Source organism: Pipra filicauda, unplaced genomic scaffold, assembly GCF_003945595.2.
Source record: "Pipra filicauda isolate LSUMZ 115617 unplaced genomic scaffold, ASM394559v2 scaffold281_size1565311_pilon, whole genome shotgun sequence".
NCBI lineage: Eukaryota > Metazoa > Chordata > Aves > Passeriformes > Pipridae > Pipra > Pipra filicauda.
This window is the reverse complement of record NW_024104400.1, coordinates 745,821-763,738: the sequence shown is the minus strand read 5'-3', so window position 1 is coordinate 763,738 and position 17,918 is coordinate 745,821. Positions and strand designations below refer to the sequence as shown.

At 48.8% G+C, this 17,918-nt stretch overlaps 1 protein-coding gene across 19 annotated transcripts in view; it reads left to right on the top strand.

Annotated features, from left to right (window-relative positions):
- LOC113990269 overlaps positions 1 to 17,918 on the top strand; it is a 63,276-nt gene that overhangs the window by 31,225 nt on the left and 14,133 nt on the right. For 11 of the 19 annotated variants that reach the window (XM_039382746.1, XM_039382744.1, XM_039382727.1 and 8 more), the window contains 14 exons: positions 521 to 643; positions 1,264 to 1,443; positions 10,193 to 10,318; positions 10,701 to 10,826; positions 11,196 to 11,321; positions 11,704 to 11,829; positions 12,199 to 12,321; positions 12,788 to 12,983; positions 14,012 to 14,075; positions 14,479 to 14,527; positions 15,334 to 15,449; positions 16,269 to 16,386; positions 16,769 to 16,868; positions 17,197 to 17,369. In XM_039382746.1, coding sequence (XP_039238680.1) covers positions 521 to 643; positions 1,264 to 1,443; positions 10,193 to 10,318; positions 10,701 to 10,826; positions 11,196 to 11,321; positions 11,704 to 11,829; positions 12,199 to 12,321; positions 12,788 to 12,983; positions 14,012 to 14,075; positions 14,479 to 14,527; positions 15,334 to 15,449; positions 16,269 to 16,386; positions 16,769 to 16,868; positions 17,197 to 17,369 — 1,746 coding nt within the window. The remainder of the gene's footprint in view (positions 1 to 520; positions 644 to 1,263; positions 1,444 to 10,192; positions 10,319 to 10,700; positions 10,827 to 11,195; positions 11,322 to 11,703; positions 11,830 to 12,198; positions 12,322 to 12,787; positions 12,984 to 14,011; positions 14,076 to 14,478; positions 14,528 to 15,333; positions 15,450 to 16,268; positions 16,387 to 16,768; positions 16,869 to 17,196; positions 17,370 to 17,918) is intronic. The other 8 variants (XM_039382730.1, XM_039382737.1, XM_039382728.1 and 5 more) reach the window with 8 other exon arrangements.

Here is a 17,918-nt window from a genome sequence, read left to right as displayed (position 1 = left end):
TATGTATTAGCCAGTACATTTCTAAAAGTAGGTTCTAGCACAGCTCCTTGGAGTAAGCCAATGTATTTTCAAGTTTGCAGTTGTAGATGCTAATTCCCTAAAATGAAATGACCCGTTCTTACACCAAAGGAGTGTGCAATAGGCCAGGAAGGCATACCGGGATAAAACCCCATGACTAACAGCTGAAACCAAGTTAAATGCTGCACAGTTAATTCCTGAGGAAGGCAACAATTACGGAAAATGTCAGTCTTCCAGTCTTTCTGAAAAAGGTCCCTGACTTTTCTTGGAAGACTTCTTTTGGATTGCATTTGCCTTGCAGAAGGCAGCAAAAAGAGTTGAAGGCAATTAGCAGGACTGGTCTGGATGCTGAAAATTCTCTGCTTCCTTAAGCTCAAATGTTGATCAGGGCTCCTGGAGAAACCCCAGGTCAAGTCTCAGAAAGCAAGGACTGGCCTGTGCTGGAGCTCTTCCCCTCGGGGAGGGATGGTTAATGGCTGCCTTGTGTTTCCTTTGTCCCAAGCCTAAGGACATGCCACCCGAGCTGGAGACTCCCAGAAACCTGTCTCCTGTGTTCCGTTCCTTCCTGCAGTCCTGCCTGAACCCGAATGCCAAGCATCGATGGACGGCCTGGCAGCTGCTGCAGGTAAAGTGGCTGCAGGTGAAACAGCTGTCCAGGGATGGACTTTGTCATCAGCTAGACTCAGAGGCATCAGGAGGCCTCCTCTCCTACTGATCTCCAGTCTTGGTGCTTTTCAAATGACAACTAAGTAGCATCCTAGAATAGTTTGGCTTGGACGGGTCCTTTAAGTGGCATCTAGTCCAACCCTCCTGCAACGAGCAGGGACATCTTCAACTAGACCGGGTTGCTCAGAGCCCTGTCCCACCTGACCAGGGGTGGGGTATCCACTTCCTGTGCCAGTGTTTCAGCACCCTCATTCTAAACAATGACTTCCTTAGATGTAACCAGAATCTATCCTCTTCCACTTGAAAACCATGACCCTTTGTCCCATTGCAACCACGCCCTTTGAAAACATGTGTCCCCTTGAAGGACTGAAAGGCCACAATAAGCTCTCCCTGGCACCTTCTCTTCTCCAGTGGCATCCCTCTTGGCCTTTCCTCAGAGGAAAGATGGAGGTCTAGATAGTTCCCCACGTCCTCCTGATGTGTATTGCTGGTAACCAGAGGAATCCCACTGGAGCCTGTGAGAAACTGCATTTGGAAAGTAATGGCTCCTTTTGTTCTTCTTTGGTTTTTTTGGTGCAGCATCCGTTTTTAGGAAAATCCAAGAGTCTTGTCGAGATGGCTCCTCTGATTGATGCAGCCAGGAGACCCAGAACAGCGGCACCAGAACCTCTGCTGGCTCCCTCTGTTTCTGGACAAGAGGGGAAAGAAGAGCAAGTAGAGAAGAAAGTTGTCAAAGCAAAGCCTGAAGGAGTGAAATCAGTAAGTGCCAGAGTACATTAGCACTGCTTTTGGTGTCAATCAGAGCTGCAAGTTCCTGAGCAGACAGTGCTCGCTCTTTGGGACTGAAGAGTGTGAGGGCTGTTGCCCTGCCATGACATGGTGCTTCAGCCCAGCCACTGACACCTGGAAAAGGGGTTTTGAACTTCCAAGTCGAGTCAGAGTCCCTTGCAGGAGACAGGAGAAACTGTCCCTTGGGGATACCTGCCCCTCTGCACAGTTCAAAAATCCATTGAAATTGAAGAGGAAACTGCCCATGAACTCGTGTAAATCCAGTCTTTTCTTCTCGTCCATTCACTTTGTGAAGTGGGCAGCAAGAGACAGTTTAAGAGCCCAACTTGTGGCCAACAGCATCTTCCCAAGGGTTTGCATTTGAACTATGATCTCAGGGTATCTCTGCAAGCCACATTTCTGACATAACCTAATTCTTGCCACAGATCCTCAAGAGCTCTGCAATGGCAGGCGCTGCTGCAGCACCACAACCTGGAGAAGTCACCTTTCCCGACATGGAAATGCCTCCACTGGCAAAGGAGGCACAGAGTAGACAAGGACTAGGAAAATAGCCAATATCTACTCTGATCTTTGCAGCCACTTCATTTGTAAATAAACTTTTGTTGTTATTCATAGCTGGGAAGTCCCATTGATGGGGGTTTTGGTATGGTTTGGAATTGGGGAAGGGCTTCTTTCATTCATCGGCTCCAGACCACATTGCCTTTGGAATATATCCCACTGGCCTGCGTTTGCCCAGTCGTGGTACTTCTATATGAGGAAGAAAGTGCAATTGCAAGTCCAGCCACAACCAGATGGAGAGTGGGGCAGACAAATCACCCCGTTGGGTACAGGTATTCAACTGGGACCGTAGAGTGTTTGAGTTCTTGACAGTTGGGTTTGTATGACCCCTTGCAATCTCTGTGCTGGATGAGAGTCTTCCTCAGCTGAAAAAGCAGAAGGTCAGCCCGTGTGCTCCGAAAGGGCACGTCTGATGCGAGGCTTTCAGAGCAGCAGTGTGAGGGGCTGAGCCCCTGCAGAGCCCGGGCAGAGCGCAGAGCAGCCTCAGCATGCGCAGAGCCAGGCTGGAAGAAGCCCAGCCCGGGGTGCTTGCATCTTTCTGGGACCAGACTAATCTTCCAGACTCGGAGACAAACTGGGTGTGGGCTGCTCCAGAGGGGAATCGTGGCCAGGCATGGAAATGCACGGACTGATGGGATTTGCCACCTTGGGTCTGCGCAGGACTCGAGAAGGGCAAAAGAGAGCAGAGTGATTGAGTCGTTTCTGGCGATGCCTCCTGACCTCTTGGTTGCCTCGTAGCTCCTGGGAAAGGTCGGGAGTGTCTGTGCCACTCTGGACAGAGGGGGAGGGAGCTGGGCTGTTCCACAGGCTTGTGCTCAGGTGAGTGTCCTTTAGGCATCCCAGTTCTGCCCTGGGAACTGAGGCTGACACAGAGGGTGACAGCCTTCCCTGGGAGAGGCCCCACAAAATGACGGATCCTCATGGCTTGGAGGCTCCCCATGAAATGGCACAACTGATATCATGGAGATTACTAAATGTGGGAGCGTTATATGGGGGGTGTGCAAATTTATAAAATATATAGACACACAAGGTACTGTAGAATAATGACCGTTGTATATAGATAGTGTGTTACAGTGCTATGGGCATACCTGGACTCTGTACTGTCTAGGGCACTTGCACAACACCCCATAACTCTCCTGCACTGTAGCCCCTTACATAATGCTCCCTTATATATAGATAATGTACATATGTGTGTGTGTATATATATACAGAGCGAGACTGTGTAAATAGTGTTTCCATATAGTGTGTATATATAGTGTGTATATATAATGTAGCGTTTGTGTGGGAACAGGAAAAAATTAAAGGAAAACCGGAAAGCTGTGTGTGTGGGAGGGAACTGGGGCTTCCTTCAAGTTGGGAGCGGGACAGCGTGGGGCCGGGGAGCTGTAGGGAGACTCCTCGCCACTGTGCTCAGTGCCTGGCCTCTTCCCCCCGCCCCACCCCATCGCCCAGGCTGAGAACCGGCGCCGCTGCTGCCTCAGTCGGGGGCCGCCCCGCCTCATCGGCAACTGTTTTTGCCTCAGCCCTCAGGTGTTTTCCCCTCAGCCCGCACCAGTTTTTCCCTCAGCCCGCAGCCGGTTTTGCCTCAGCCCACAGCCCTTTCTGCCTCATAACTGGGCCCCTCCCGCCTCAGCTGCAGCCGGTTTTGTCTAAGCCCAGAGCCATTCTCATCTCAGCCCTTGTGCCCCGCTGCTTCAGCCCGCAGCGGCTTTTGCTTCAGCCTGGGGGTCACCCCATCTCAGCTGAGGCCTCGGGGATGCCGGGAAAAGGCGACGGTAGTAAAACTCAAGAGCCACAGGCGCTATGAAGCCGCTAGTTGTTTATTACGCTGCCGGACGCGCGGGGATGACTCCGCCTGACACGCGCGACCGCTCCCCCCTCCCGGCTCCCGTTTTCTCCCAGCAGGTCATCCATATCCATCGCACGGTTTTACATATTCAGGAACTACCCCAGAGTGGGCGCTGGTCTATGGAAATCTCGGCACACGCCTTCTGGCACCTGCCCACTTCTCTCGGGTGGCCGTAGGGGATGAAGGCTTCGAGTCTGCCTCTCACCGAACGGTTCACCTCGCTCTCGGAGCATGCGCAGTCTCTCAGCGCCTTCCCCTCAGCAGGCAGCAAAGAGAGAGACCCCCTCACACACCCCCGCTGCTCCGTCGCCCTGATATTCCACTGTAGCAGACAGAAAGGCTAGTCAGGGCCCCAGAAAATCTTACATGCACACAGAAGTTGGATAGGAGAAGGATTTAAGAGCTCCATGTTCACTGAGGGTTCCGACCCTGTAGGTTTCCCACAAGCCTAAGGGAATTTGGTTTTTGCAGGTGCACCAGGAGCTCAGTGCTGGGCAGAGAACTTTCCTGGGAGAAAGTCTGACTTGAGTGGCTATGGGAGAAGTGGCCAAAGGGGGGAGAAGGGGCAGGAAGCACCCACGGGGGCACCCCCACTCTGACAGCTGCTCCAAGGGCTCCCTGCCACGTGTGGAACACGGACGTGTCCCTGAGGGATTCACAACAAATGCTGTCCATGTCAGGCAATCACAGCTGTTCTGAATGCCCTCCAAGCCTCTCCACGGTAAAAGGGGAGAAGCCCAGCTTGGTACAGCGAGGGCTGTGCTGTGAGGGCTGCCGGGAAGGAATCTCACTCTTCCTGGAGTCAGCTACTGTTGTCAAATACCTCTGAAATCCTCGGGATAATAGAACCCTCAAACCCTGCAATGCTAGTGTTAAAAAGCAAGGCATTACTTTATTCACAGCCCGCAAGGTGTCACTTTATTCACAGCGCTGCGGGCTGTGGGTCACTGGCCAGGGGCCTCCACACAGACACAGATTCAAAACTTTTTCACCTATCTTTCCATCTTTAACAAACAAAGCAATTAATGTTTTTTGGTTCTAATTACACAGTGCTCTTTCATTAACTAATATTCAATTTTCTATTGCTCATGGATTTCTCCGTTTCCATGCTAATTAGCCCACAGTTTTAGTCTTTTTAGTATCTTTTTCTTCTGGTAGGGCCTTTCCAACACATCGACCGAGTCTTTGTTAGCGCCTTCTTTATCCTCTGGCTTCTGGAAAACGTCCTTTTGGTCCATACATTCTGTATTCCAGATGTGCAACTTCAGCAGTACATCCTTCTCCCTAGGCTTTGTTCACTGAAGCCCAGTGAGGTTAGCTTAACAAAACTTGGAGTTGTAGTACTTTTCCCAAGCTGTGTTCTCACAATGGCAGTTTCTGTTAAATTCTGCTGAAGGCTTGCTAGAAGTGATTTTAGGCCTAACACACCACTTACGATTAGTTAAAACAACCAATTACAAGGTTAATTAAAACCAATAACTAAAACTATTTAAAAAGTTCTATTGTTCCCAGCACTCCTGGGAGCATCTACCTCCGAGAGTCAAAAAATCAAGAGTCCAGTCCTGAACAAACAAGTCAAGAGTCGGGCCTCGAAGACTGTGAGAATTAAAATGCGGAGTCCTGATGCTGTTCAGAGTGCCTGTGGCAGCTCCTACTCCCAAGCACTAGATACTTGTTATTTTAAAGCACCGAGGACAGACACTGGGAGCCAACTCCCAGAGATGGCACTTGAAAGGAAACCATCCTACAACAGCCGGGTGATCCATGAGTGTCTGCAGCACCATGTTGTCCCCTTTCTTGACAGTCAGCCTGTACAAGTGAGATTCCTTTCCCACAGAAAAATTTAAAACTACGTGTTCTCAATATAGTTTCAGTGTAGAGCCGGGGCTTTAAGTGGGTGGATCAGTTTTCAAATGCCACCCTCCCTCGTAAGATGTCCAGGAATTCATCCAAGCCTTTGACCCTCTCAGCCTGTTTTCTGACACCCTGGTTTCTGTATCCATTCAAAGAATCACCAGGAAAACAAGCTAAGCCTCAATCATTATTCCATGGAAGAGCAGAGTTGATTTCCAGATGAGTTTTAGACAGAAAGGTGAGCTTTACATCGGGAGGTAAGCTGACAAGTCACTGCAAGAAAGGGAGGTCAGGCTCCAACAGGAGAGCAAGATTCAACATTCCAGGGGTCAAGAAGCCACCCAAAACCATTGCAGCGTGGGGAACCTTGAACGGCTGTTTCCGTGATGTCACAGGACTGTTGCCCCACTGTCGCTGTGATGTCACTGAAGTGCTGGGTGGCCATTGCAGTGTCCGTGGAACGCTCTCAGTCAGGCACCAAGGGCCTCGGCTTGCGGTGCAGTTCGTCGCGTGCTCGTCGCAGAGGAGTCTTCGGATTGAGGATTTCTCAGCGGAGAGCTTGTGAACGGGCGTCCCAGAGGAGTTTTCAGATCGAGGAGCTCTCAGTGGAGAGCCTACAAACTAGAGAGCGGTTTTCTTTTCCCTCCCCCAAGGGGCTGTGCCCCTTGGACTGCAGCACAGCTTTGCTGAAATGTTTCGGCAAATCTGTGCTGCAGTTCATGATTTTGTGCTCTTTTCATCAAATTTATATTTTTCTTCCGACAGGCCCTGCCAGGTGACGGATTTCCCGAGAGGTGAGTAGTGTTTGTTCCTGGGGGCAGCATACCTGGCTTTGGCATGGCTGTGTTCTTTATGCTCTTCCTTAGGCACTGAGATGATTTAGAAACAAAACTGCCCTTAAGATGCCCTTAGTTTGGTAGAACTCCTGTCAACAGCTTTGTCTGAAAAGGGGGGGTCTGTGTGTGGACAGCATTTGGAATGGAACTTGAGGGGGTTCTGTGCCCTCCACTGGCTAGCCTGTGGAGTCTGTAATTTCCTCACTTTGCTGGTTCTACCAGTACGACTTCCAAAATGCAGGCTTGGGAGAACTTCTCAGAAGTTCTTCTAAAAACTGTTCAGTTATCTCCAGAACTGAGGGGAAAGCATCCTGTTTGTTAAATTCCATAATTAAAGGATTTGATCACACCAATGACCTCTGAGATAAAATGCCAGCTTCCAAACAAATGCAGGGTGCAGGCTCCTGAACCCAGGAGCTGTTCTTGTGCTAGAATGGCTAGAGGGGATTTTTTGGACAGTTTTTCTGGGGAAACATTTTCAGCAAGCTAAAGAGAACTGATGCTTGCCATTTATTAAAAGAAAAACCAAAAGCCAACAGAACAGAAAAAGAAAAAAAAGAAGAGGAAACTTCTTTATCTCTTTAGCTAAAGCTGCTTTAGCTCTTGGGCAGAACAGAAGCATTGACTGTTAATGGACAATTTACATTTGCTTGATGGAGTTTCTATTTGTTTTATTTCCTGGGAAAACAGCATAAAAAATAGACAGGAAACTGTAGAAGAAGATGAACATGGGGTTTTGTCCTCTTCTCTTGCTTGCTGTGCAAAAGAACTGTTGCTCCTGGAGAGATGTTGTGAAAGAAAAATGCTCTTTATTTGGGTTGCCTTGTGTGATGGGATTCCCCACAAGAGGCAGTTTTCTGACAGCGTCTGCTTCATTTTGCCTTGCCCATTGCAGACGGAATCACCAGTGGATATGGAGATGGACAGAGAGCAGCCCGTCCTTCTGTGAGTGGAAAAGGAAGCTTTGACGTTCCTAGTTTTTAGGAATCATGGAGCGAGCTGTGAGCTTGGCCTGCTACAACAAAGTGCCAGCCTGAGAGGCTGAAAGCAAGTCCATGAAAGAAAGTCCATGTCAGTGCCTTTGCAGCAGCAGCAGCAGCAGCCAAGGCATCCCTGGCTGTTTTCTCATTTTCTGTTCAAGAGCTTTTAAACAGAGGAAGGTCTGGGTTTGCAGGCAGAAGATTGTTTGCTGCTTTTAGCCATGGTGGGATATCTAAGTCAGAGCAAGATGCAGCACTGTCTAACTAGTTGGTAAAGAGAGCAAATTTGGGACAATGGGATGTAATGCCCTGCCACTGAGAGGCAGCTGGGACTGTGGAGGGATTTCAACTCCCCTAATTTGCTGGAGAGTTAAATTGTCCTGGGACATATGCACTGTAGAACTGAGGCCCGTAGGACCAAGTGCATGTTAATGGCTGTCTTGTGTTTCCTTTGTCCCAATCCTAAGGACGTGCCACCCCAGCTGGAGACTCCCAGAAATCCGCCGTCTATGTTCCGATCCTTCCTGCAGTCTTACCTGTACGGGAATGTGAGGCCCCGATGGCCTACCAAGCAGCTTCTGCAGACAAAGTGGCTGCAGGTGAAACAGCTGTCCAGGGATGGGCTTTGTCATCAGCTAAACTCAGAGGCATCAGGAGGCCTCCTCTTCTACTAATCTCCAGTCTTAGTGCTTTTCAAAAGACAAATAAGTAGCATCCTTAAATAATTTGGCTTGGAAGAGACCTTTAAGTGGCATCTAGTCCAACCCTCCTGCAATGAGCAGGGACATCTTCAACTAGACCGGGTTGCTCAGAGCCCTGTCCCACCTGACCAGGGATGGGGTATCCACTTCCTGTGCCAGTGTTTCAGCACCCTCATTCTAAACAATGACTTCCTTAGATGTAACCAGAATCTATCCTCTTCCACTTGAAAACCATGACCCTTTGTCCCATTGCAACCGGGCCCTTTGAAAACATGTGTCCCCTTGAAGGATTGAAAGGCCACAATAAGCTCTCCCTGGGACCTTCTCTTCTCCAGTGCCATCCCTCTTGGCCTTTCCTCCGAGGAAAGGTCTTCCACCATCTGGTCCTGTCTGTGGCCCTGGCTTGTACTTTGGGAGGACACTTGGTTGTACCTGGTGGCAAAAGAGCGGGAGTAGAATAATAGCAGGTCCAGAGGCTGAAATGGTGTTGGTGGAGGGGGACCCAAGGAAGCAGTCCCAGCCAAGTGGTCAGAGTATTAATGGCCTGGGAGAAGGAAGGGGCTGTGGGGAGCTCACTGCGAGCCTCAGAGGGGGCCCAGCTTGTCCCTCCTGCCCCACTCTTTGAGGTTTCTGCCACCCAAGGAGGGACAGCTGAGCGGGCCTTGTCCCAGCCCCATTTGCTGCCTGGCACATTCAAGCAGGCCAGAAGTGCTCCAGGGTTCTGGCAGGTTTTGTGGCAGAGAGAGGGAGCTGCACAAGGTGCCACTGGGCTGTCCCTGCTGGGAAGGAAGGGGGCAGCCAGCACAGGGAGGGGCAGGGGTGGAATGCACACACTGCTCTCCCTGCAAGCCAGAGCTGAGTCCATCAGCGCTCTGCCCCTTGTGTCCCTGCTCTTGTCTGGGTGCTGAGAACCTCCACCTCAGTGCTCTTCAGAACAACACACAGGCCTGCATCCTCCTGGGGTTGACCTTGCTTAGAGGTAGGGGAATTTCCCGAGGAGGGGCTTATGCTCCTCATCAGTTTTCACACCTAAAATAGCCCAGGTCTTTAGAGAAGAGGAACCTAAGGGAGTCCTTTGAGTTTTCTGAAATGGAAAAAGGCCTGAGACAGCAAGTGGCATTCCCGAGCACTGGCAAGGCAAACCTCCTTGCTGCAGACACCTTGAGAAATTGATTAAGGGCCTTATGGGCCATGTTTGCCTGTGATAGCAAGGGCCTGGACATGAAGTTGGAGGTGTAGATGGTGCCCTCAGTCCTCCTGATGTGTACTGCTGGTAACCAGAGGAATCCCGCTGGAGCCTGTGGGAAACTGCATTTGGAAAGTAATGACTCCTTTCTTTCTTTGTTTTTTCCTTTGGGCAGCATCCAGTTTTAGAAAAATCCAGTACTCTCACCAACAACAGTCCTCTGCTCGATGCAGCCAGGAGACTCCTTACAGAGAGGGTCACAACACCATCACCAGAACCTCTGCTGGCTCCCTCTGTTTCTGGACAAGAGAGTAAGGAAGAGCAAGCAGAGAAGGAAAACGTGAAAGCAAAGCCTGAAGAAATTAAATCAGTAAGTGCCAGCTTTGGTTAGCACTGCCTTTGGTGTCATTCAGAGCTGCAAGTTCCTGAGCAGCCAGTGTTTGCCATGCATGGCTGAAGAGTGTGAGGGCTGTAGCCGTGCCATGACATGGTGCTTCAGCCCATCTGCTGACACCTGGAAAAGAGGTTTTGACCCTTCCTGTTTAATCTTTAGATTGCCGTGCAGGATTCCTAGGAGACAGGAGAAACTGTCCCCTGGATGTACCTGCCCCTCCACAGGGCCTATTTCAGAAAATCCATGAACAAGAAAATGGCCTGGCCCTTGTGTGAAATGACCCTTTTGTTATTGTGTGTAACTATCCAACCTTGCAAGGGACAGAATGGTGACTGTCCCTGACTCTACTGACTCTCCCCAGGGCACAAACGTGACACCAGAACCTGCGCTGGCTCCCTCTCTTTCCGGACAAGACATTAAAGAAGAGCAAGTGGACAATGAACTTGTGGCTGTTGTTGGAGCTGCAGAGCCTGAAGAAATTAAATCAGTAAGTGCCAGAGTACAGTAGCATTGCCTTTGGTGTAATTTAGAACTTGTGATGAGAGCAAGCTTGCTTTTCATGGCTGAAGACTGTGCAAGGGCTGGAGTCCTTCCATCACATGGTGCTTCAGCCCAGCCACTGACACCTGGAAAAGGGGTTTTGACTCTTCCTGTTTAGTCTTTAGATTGCCGTGCAGGATTCCTCGGAGACAGGAGAAACTGTCCCCTGGACGTACCTGCCCCTCCACAGGGCCTATTTCAGAAAACCATAAAAAAAAAGAACAAGAAAGTGGCCCTGTGTCAAATGACCCTTTTGTTATTGTGTGTAACTCTCCAACCTTGCAAGGGACAGAATGGTGACTGTCCCTGACGCTACTGACATTCCCCAGGGCACAACAGCAGCACCAGAACCTCTGCTGGCTTCCTCTCTTTCTGGACAAGAGGGTAAAGAAGAGCAAGTGGACAATGAACTTGTGGCTGTTGTTGGAGCCACAGAGCCTGAAGAAATTAAATCAGTAAGTGCCAGAGTACAGTAGCATTGCCTTTGGTGTAATTTAGAACTTGTGATGAGAGCAAGCTTGCTTTTCATGGCTGAAGAGTGTGAGGGCTGGAGTCCTTCCATCACATGGTGCTTCAGCCCAGCCACTGACACCTGGAAAAGGGGTTTTGAACTTCCAAGTTGAACCAGTGTCCCTGGCAGGACACATAGGAATAACTCTGCCCTGGGGTTACCTGCCCATCTGAATAGCCTACTTGAGAAAATGTAAGCAAACTGAACAAGAAAGTGGCCTTGTGTCAAATGACCCTTTTGTTATTGTGTGTAACTATCCAACCTTGCAAGGGACAGAATGGTGACTGTCCCTGACTCTACTGACTGTCCCCAGGGCACAAACGTGACACCAGAACCTCTGCTGGCTCCCTCTATTTCCGGACAAGACATTAAAGAAGAGCAAGTGGACAATGAACTTGTGGCTGTTGTTGGAGCCGCAGAGCCTGAAGAAATTAAATCAGTAAGTGCCAGAGTACAGTAGCATTGCCTTTGGTGTAATTTAGAACTTGTGATGAGAGCAAGCTTGCTTTTCATGGCTGAAGACTGTGCAAGGGCTGGAGTCCTTCCATGACACTGTGCTTCTACCCAGCCACTGACACCTGGAAAAGGGGTTTTGACTCTTCCTGTTTAGTCTTTAGATTGCCGTGCAGGATTCCTAGGAGACAGGAGAAACTGTCCCCTGGACGTACCTGCCCCTCCACAGGGCCTATTTCAGAAAACCATAAAAAAAAAGAACAAGAAAGTGGCCCTGTGTCAAATGACCCTTTTGTTATTGTGTGTAACTATCCAACCTTGCAAGGGACAGAATGGTGACTGTCCCTGACGCTACTGACATTCCCCAGGGCACAACAGCAGCACCAGAACCTCTGCTGGCTCCCTCTCTTTCTGGACAAGAGGGTAAAGAAGAGCAAGTGGACAATGAACTTGTGGCTGTTGTTGGAGCCGCAGAGCCTGAAGAAATTAAATCAGTAAGTGCCAGAGTACAGTAGCATTGCCTTTGGTGTAATTTAGAACTTGTGATGAGAGCAAGCTTGCTTTTCATGGCTGAAGAGTGTGAGGGCTGGAGTCCTTCCATCACATGGTGCTTCAGCCCAGCCACTGACACCTGGAAAAGGGGTTTTAACCTTCCAAGTTGAGCCAGTGTCCCTGGCAGGACACATAGGAATAACTGTGCCCTGGGGTTACCTGCCCGTCTGAATAGCCTACTTGAGAAAATGTAAGCAAACTGAACAAGAAAGTGGCCTTTTGTGAAATGACCCTTTTGTTATTGTGTGTAACTATCCAACCTTGCAAGGGACAGAATGCTGACTGGCCCTGACTCTACTGACTCTCCCCAGGACACAACAGCAGCACCAGAACCTCTTCTGGCCCCCTCTGATTCTGGACAGGAGGTTGAAGAGAAAGAAGTGGAGAAGGAACCTGTGGCTGTTGGAAAAGTCATGCCTGAAGGAATGAAATCAGTAAGTGCCAGCTTTGGTTAGCACTGCCTTTGGTGTCATTCAGAGCTGCAAGTTCCTGAGCAGCCAGTGTTTGCCATGCATGGTTGAAGAGTGTGAGGGCTGGAGCCCTGCCATGACATGGTGCTTCAGCCCAGCCACTGACACCTGGAAAAGAGGTTTTGAACTTCCAAGTTGAGTCAGAGTGTCACTTGCAGGACACACAGCAATAACTGTGCCCTAGAGGGTAGTTGCCCCTCTGAACGGCCTAGTTGAGAAAATGCATGAAAATTGAAGAGGAAACTGGCCATGAACTCGTGTAAATCCAGTCTTTTCTTCTCGTCCATTCACTTTGTGAAGTGGCCAGCAAAAGACAGTTTAAGAGCCCGACTTGTGGCCAACAGCATCTTCCCAAGGGTTTGCATCTGAACTATGATCTCGGGGCATCTCTGCAAGCCACTTTTCTCACAGAACCTAATTCTTGCCTCAGATCCTCAAGAGGCCTGGTGCTGCTGCAGAACCACAACCTAAAAAAGTCACCTTTGCCAACACTGAAATGCCAAGCACAAGCACCGGGAAAGGCGACACTCGAAAGAAAAGCATTGCAAAGAAAAGGATTCCAAAGAAAATCACGCACCGGCCGCCAAAGCTGTCCCCACTAACACGTCTTTACCTTGCTGAACTCAGTACGTATCATGTATTTCCTGTCTGGTACAGCAGTCCATGGTATGCATGTCAGCTTTAGTTCTACTAAAGGAAGAGAGGAAGCAACAGAGCACTGTGGCTGTTCCTTCTGCCTCGGAGGGCAGCTGGGGCTGGATTCAGTTTTCCTGAGCTTCCATCTACGCTCCAGGCAAAGGCAGAGATGGTTTCTGGTTGAGCAGAAGGCTTTGACCTAGTGAATGACCTAGTGAACTCCTGTGTGCAGAGGGCCAAACCCAAGAGAATATTAGGGTTCCTAAATTCTCTTTAGACTCCTGACTCCTCACAAGTCATTGGAGTACAGAGACTTTGCCGAAATCTCTAAGGTTGAAGACAAGCAGTGTGGTTCTTCAAATGGCACAGGCAAGGTCCTCTTCAGAACTCAGCCTGCTGATCCGTGATGAGGCTCCTTGTTTATAAAGCCCCATCCTCAGGGATTAGAACTTGAGATGCTGCTCTTGAACACCATAAAGGCTTTTTTTTGGCAAACAGCTGAAAGGTTGGGCAGATTCCATCCTCTCCTGTAAACACCTGATAATATTCTTTCTGTTCTGAAAATGGCACTTGTTCACAACAGTAGATTCCAAAACTCAATTTAATTGTCAAAATTTAATTTTTAATGCACTTAACTTAGTGCATTCAAAACTACTAAACCTTTGGCCGAATCACACGGAGTGTTTCTCTCCAAGAAAATAAGGGCTCTGTTGCTCCAGGTCCCCTTAATGTTTGTAGACAACAAATTCTTTCATTGGTGCCTGTTCATTTCTGATTTCTGTCTCCTGTGAGCATTCCTCCAAGGGCTTAGTTTCCTGTCAAGGTAAACCCTCAAAAGACTGTGGAAAATCAGTCTTTGTGCTTCGGAGCTGCCTCTGCTGTTGTGGTTATTGTTGTTGTTGTTGTTACCAGCTGACTACAAAGGGCTCACAGCCCCGCACAGTGGGGCTGCCTTTCGGATCTGCTGCAAGGTGGTATCTCTGTTTCACACGAGCGTCTTTCATGTTGTTTCTTTCAGAGGGCACTGTGAGTGAGGGGAACCCTACGAAGAAATACACTTTACAGCAGATAATTGGCCAAGGGTAAGTCCAATCTCAGCTACTTCCACAAAACCATGGGCCAGGGATTTTGCTGGTGTCATATCAAGCATGCAGTCGGGCAAGCTGCAAACATGGGCAGACACTGGGCTTACATCCTCCTGTCTGTCAGTCCTGATCAGTATTTAATAACTGTGGTCAGAAGGCATTGTCAAAGAAAACTCAATGCTGGCAGCCTCTTACCTGTAACAAGGAACAGGACATGGAGTATGTCCTATGTTTTCTCCTGGCCACCCTGCATGGCAGAGGGCTGCTGGGCTGCTGGGCTGCTGGGCTGAAGCCGAGTGTTTTATAAACACTCTGGGCAGCAGAGCTCTGCTCTCTGGGCTGGCTTTCTCGCCCAGGGCCTAAACGCCTTCTCCTTTCTTGGCTGCTGTTCTGTTTCTAGGTCTTGTGGAAGAGTTTTCCGAGGAGTTGACATTGATACAGGAAGACAGGTAAGGGCCATCACCCCCGGCAGATTGTGCAGCTCTCGAGTGCTTTCCCCTCCGCTGGGAGCTGTGGCCACAGCTCTGGGTGGCCACGAGATCTTTGCTGCAGAGACTCTTCCTCTGAAGGCAGACAAGTGTCAGCCTGCAACACACGGTTTGGACAGACCTTGTCCTTACTAAGTCCCCAAAAGAACACAAGGAGGGCAGGGGTATCTTTCAGAGAAGGACACCTTTGCTCAGACTTATTTACTGACTATGCTAATGCATCAGCTACTTGGTGGCTCCTTACCCAGCTGCAGTGCTGCACTTGGGAAGTGCACTTACACAGGAGTCTGCAAGGGATCTAAAGGCCCTGAGCGCTGCTCATAACCCCGGCCACATCCATAAAACACCCTAGAATGGGTTATTCCTTTTCAAACCCAGAAAAGAACTGCAAATAGGAACTGGGTTAAAAACGTTCTTTAGAGTTGCAAAATCCAACTTCAAGATGTTAGAAAGTGCCGGGATTGTATTTTTTTTTGTGAAACCTCCCTGACCTTTTAGGGTAGGATTTCCTCCATTATGGTTTGATTGTTTGCAGACCATTTGTCCAGAGTTTACAAGGCAAAATGTCTATAGCCATGTGTCCTGTAACTGGCACACAAGGGCGAGTGGAGGAATCGTCTCTTGTCCTGTCAGTTAAGAAGCTCTGGTGTCTAATCCCAGGCAGTTTGGCCCACCCTGGCTCCATCATTCCAAAGACACCTGCTCCATGTGCGTTGTGGTCCCGTGCAACAGACTTCTCAAGTCTGTGGCTTTCAATCTCCTTTTAGGTGGCCATCAAGAAGATGTTTCTTTGCAAGGAAAAGTACGCAAGAGAGATAATTTTAACTGAGGTTTCACTCTTGAGATGCGTGAGGCACCCCAATATCATTCGTTATATAGACAGGTGAGTGGTTCTGGGATTATCACATTGAGGTTCATTGACACACTGCAAGCCAAAGCTAAAAAGCCACTTTGGTCACTGGAAGAACATGGAGCTCTTCATTATTTCTCAACTCTTCCAACTGAAGTGGATGAGAGGAGCTTGCCTTGTGTCTGCCTTGGCCTTTTCTGGTATAGGTAGTTTGAAGCGTGTCTTCCAAAACGTGCATCTGCCATGTCTTCCTAAAGCTACAGCCCTTCAGTTCACTACCTCCCTGTTCTTTTGGGGTCTGTTTTTTTTCAAACTGATCATCATTTCTTTGCCTTAATGATACGTGCTGATAAACCCACCTAGAAATTACTGCCCTTGGGGTTTTCCCTCTACTTTCTGTTGCTGTGGATGCCAGGAAGACTAGGCTCTTGTTTGCACAACCACACAATGTGCCAGGTTTTAAATGGTTTTCCCTGTTTCTGAATGCACTTTATGCAATGCTTTCCAAGGGCTTGACCAACATCTGCCCTCAGTGGTGCACACCCTCCTCCTATGGAGAAGTCTGTGTTGCCTGCTTCCTGGAGTTCAGGCTGGAAGGGATGAATTAAGATGATGAAGCAGCTGATGGCAATGTCCTGGTTCCACATTTCTCTCTGCTGCCACTAAACTGCATTTTTGCCTTGCTTGCCATCTAGGACATCTCCTTTTTCACAGATGAGCCTTTCTCATTTGGCCTGCTCAGATTCTCTCTTCATTTACAAGTGACCTGGCAAGAAAACTCAACTGCAGTCTTTCCCATAAGGTCATTTAGCTGGACCCATTCATCTCCATGCTGTGGGTTTCTTCTTTCAGCTACGTTTTCAATGAAGAACTCTGGATAGTGATGGAATATGTGGAGGGATGCCCCTTATCTACTGTGGTTTCCTTACAAGCTCTTGAGGAAGAGATGATAGCCTCTATCAGTCGGGAGGTAAGGGATATGCTGTTCTTGCTTCTGACAGCTTGGACAGGATGGTTCTTTGCAAAAGGTGGTAAGAACAGGAGTGATTTCCTGTTCAGAGCTTTGTTTCTGCGTTGCTGTTATGATGTGGAGAAGAAAAGAGCATCCAAGTGAACGGCCTGCCAGTCTCACTGCATTTCTTGTACTCTGTTATTATACTCATATAATGTTGTTGTACTTTTTTTTTAGTTTAATTTCATTTTATTTCATTTATTATTCCAAACTTTGCCACTTGAAATATGTCTGCAATTGATGTGTCACCTGAAATTTGATGTTTTAGAGCCATTTCCTTTTTTGTGTGATAAAATCAGCCTAATTAATTTTTTTCTCTCATTTCTTTGTTTAATCTCAGTGCCTGAAAGCCCTGGACTTCCTTCATTCAAATCGAGTGATCCACAGAGACATCAAAAGTGACAATATTCTTCTCGGAATGGATGGATCTGTGAAATTGAGTAGGTGTTCTTGGTCAGGCACAGCGTTCCTGGGAGGCAGGGTCTGGGGTTGCCTTTGAGTGCCTGCCAGTTCCCCAAAAGTGGTGCTGGTGGGAGCACCCAGCCCACTGCTGTAAGCTGAGAGCAGAGTTGCAATGTGCAGAGAGCTCTAGAGAGGATGAGGCTGTCAAGAGTGCCTTTGGTTTGGGTATGTCCCTTCCAGAGGAAACAGAGCACAGCCACTCTTCCAGCTAGATTCAACACTGTGCTCTCAGACTGAGAGTGGGGAATCCTTGTGCTTGCTTTCATAATTCAAACTGGTTTTAACAGTCCTTGTTTTTGTCTGCAGTTGATTTTGGCTACTGTGCTTGGCTTAAGCCCTGGGAGAAGAAACGGAGGTCTTTCATTGGGACTCCTTACTATATGGCACCAGAAATGTTGATAGGAGACAAATATGATGCCAAAGTGGACATCTGGGCCCTTGGGATCACGGCACTAGAAATGGTGGATGGTCCTACACGGGTAAGGTGCAAATACTGTCAGAGAGCCCTACCTTTCTCCCCTGAGCCATATCTTTCTCCCACTGACATCAGCTTGAACTAGTCCCACCAAGGCCCACGTCTAAAAGTGTCCTGGAGCACATCTGCTCACAGGAGAAGCGACATGTGCCAGTGCAGAAATGGGCCGTTTGGGCCTCCAACAATGCTTGAATTCCTCCTGTGCTCTTTGAACTCCCTTGGAGCTGGATCTCCCAATGGCAGGAATTTTTCAGCAGCAGGATTCTCCCCTTGGAGAATTACTGTGAAAAGCATTTCAAGGGGATCTGCAGGCCAGAAGTCTTTTCAAACTTGGACCAGTGCCCACTGCTTACCTGAGCCTTTCAGGGCAGGTCACTGCTTCTAGTACTGCCACAAGTATGTATTAGCCAGTACATTTCTAAAAGTAGGTTCTAGCACAGCTCCTTGGAGTAAGCCAATGTATTTTCAAGTTTGCAGTTGTAGATGCTAATTCCCTAAAATGAAATGACCCGTTCTTACACCAAAGGAGTGTGCAATAGCCCAGGAAGGCATA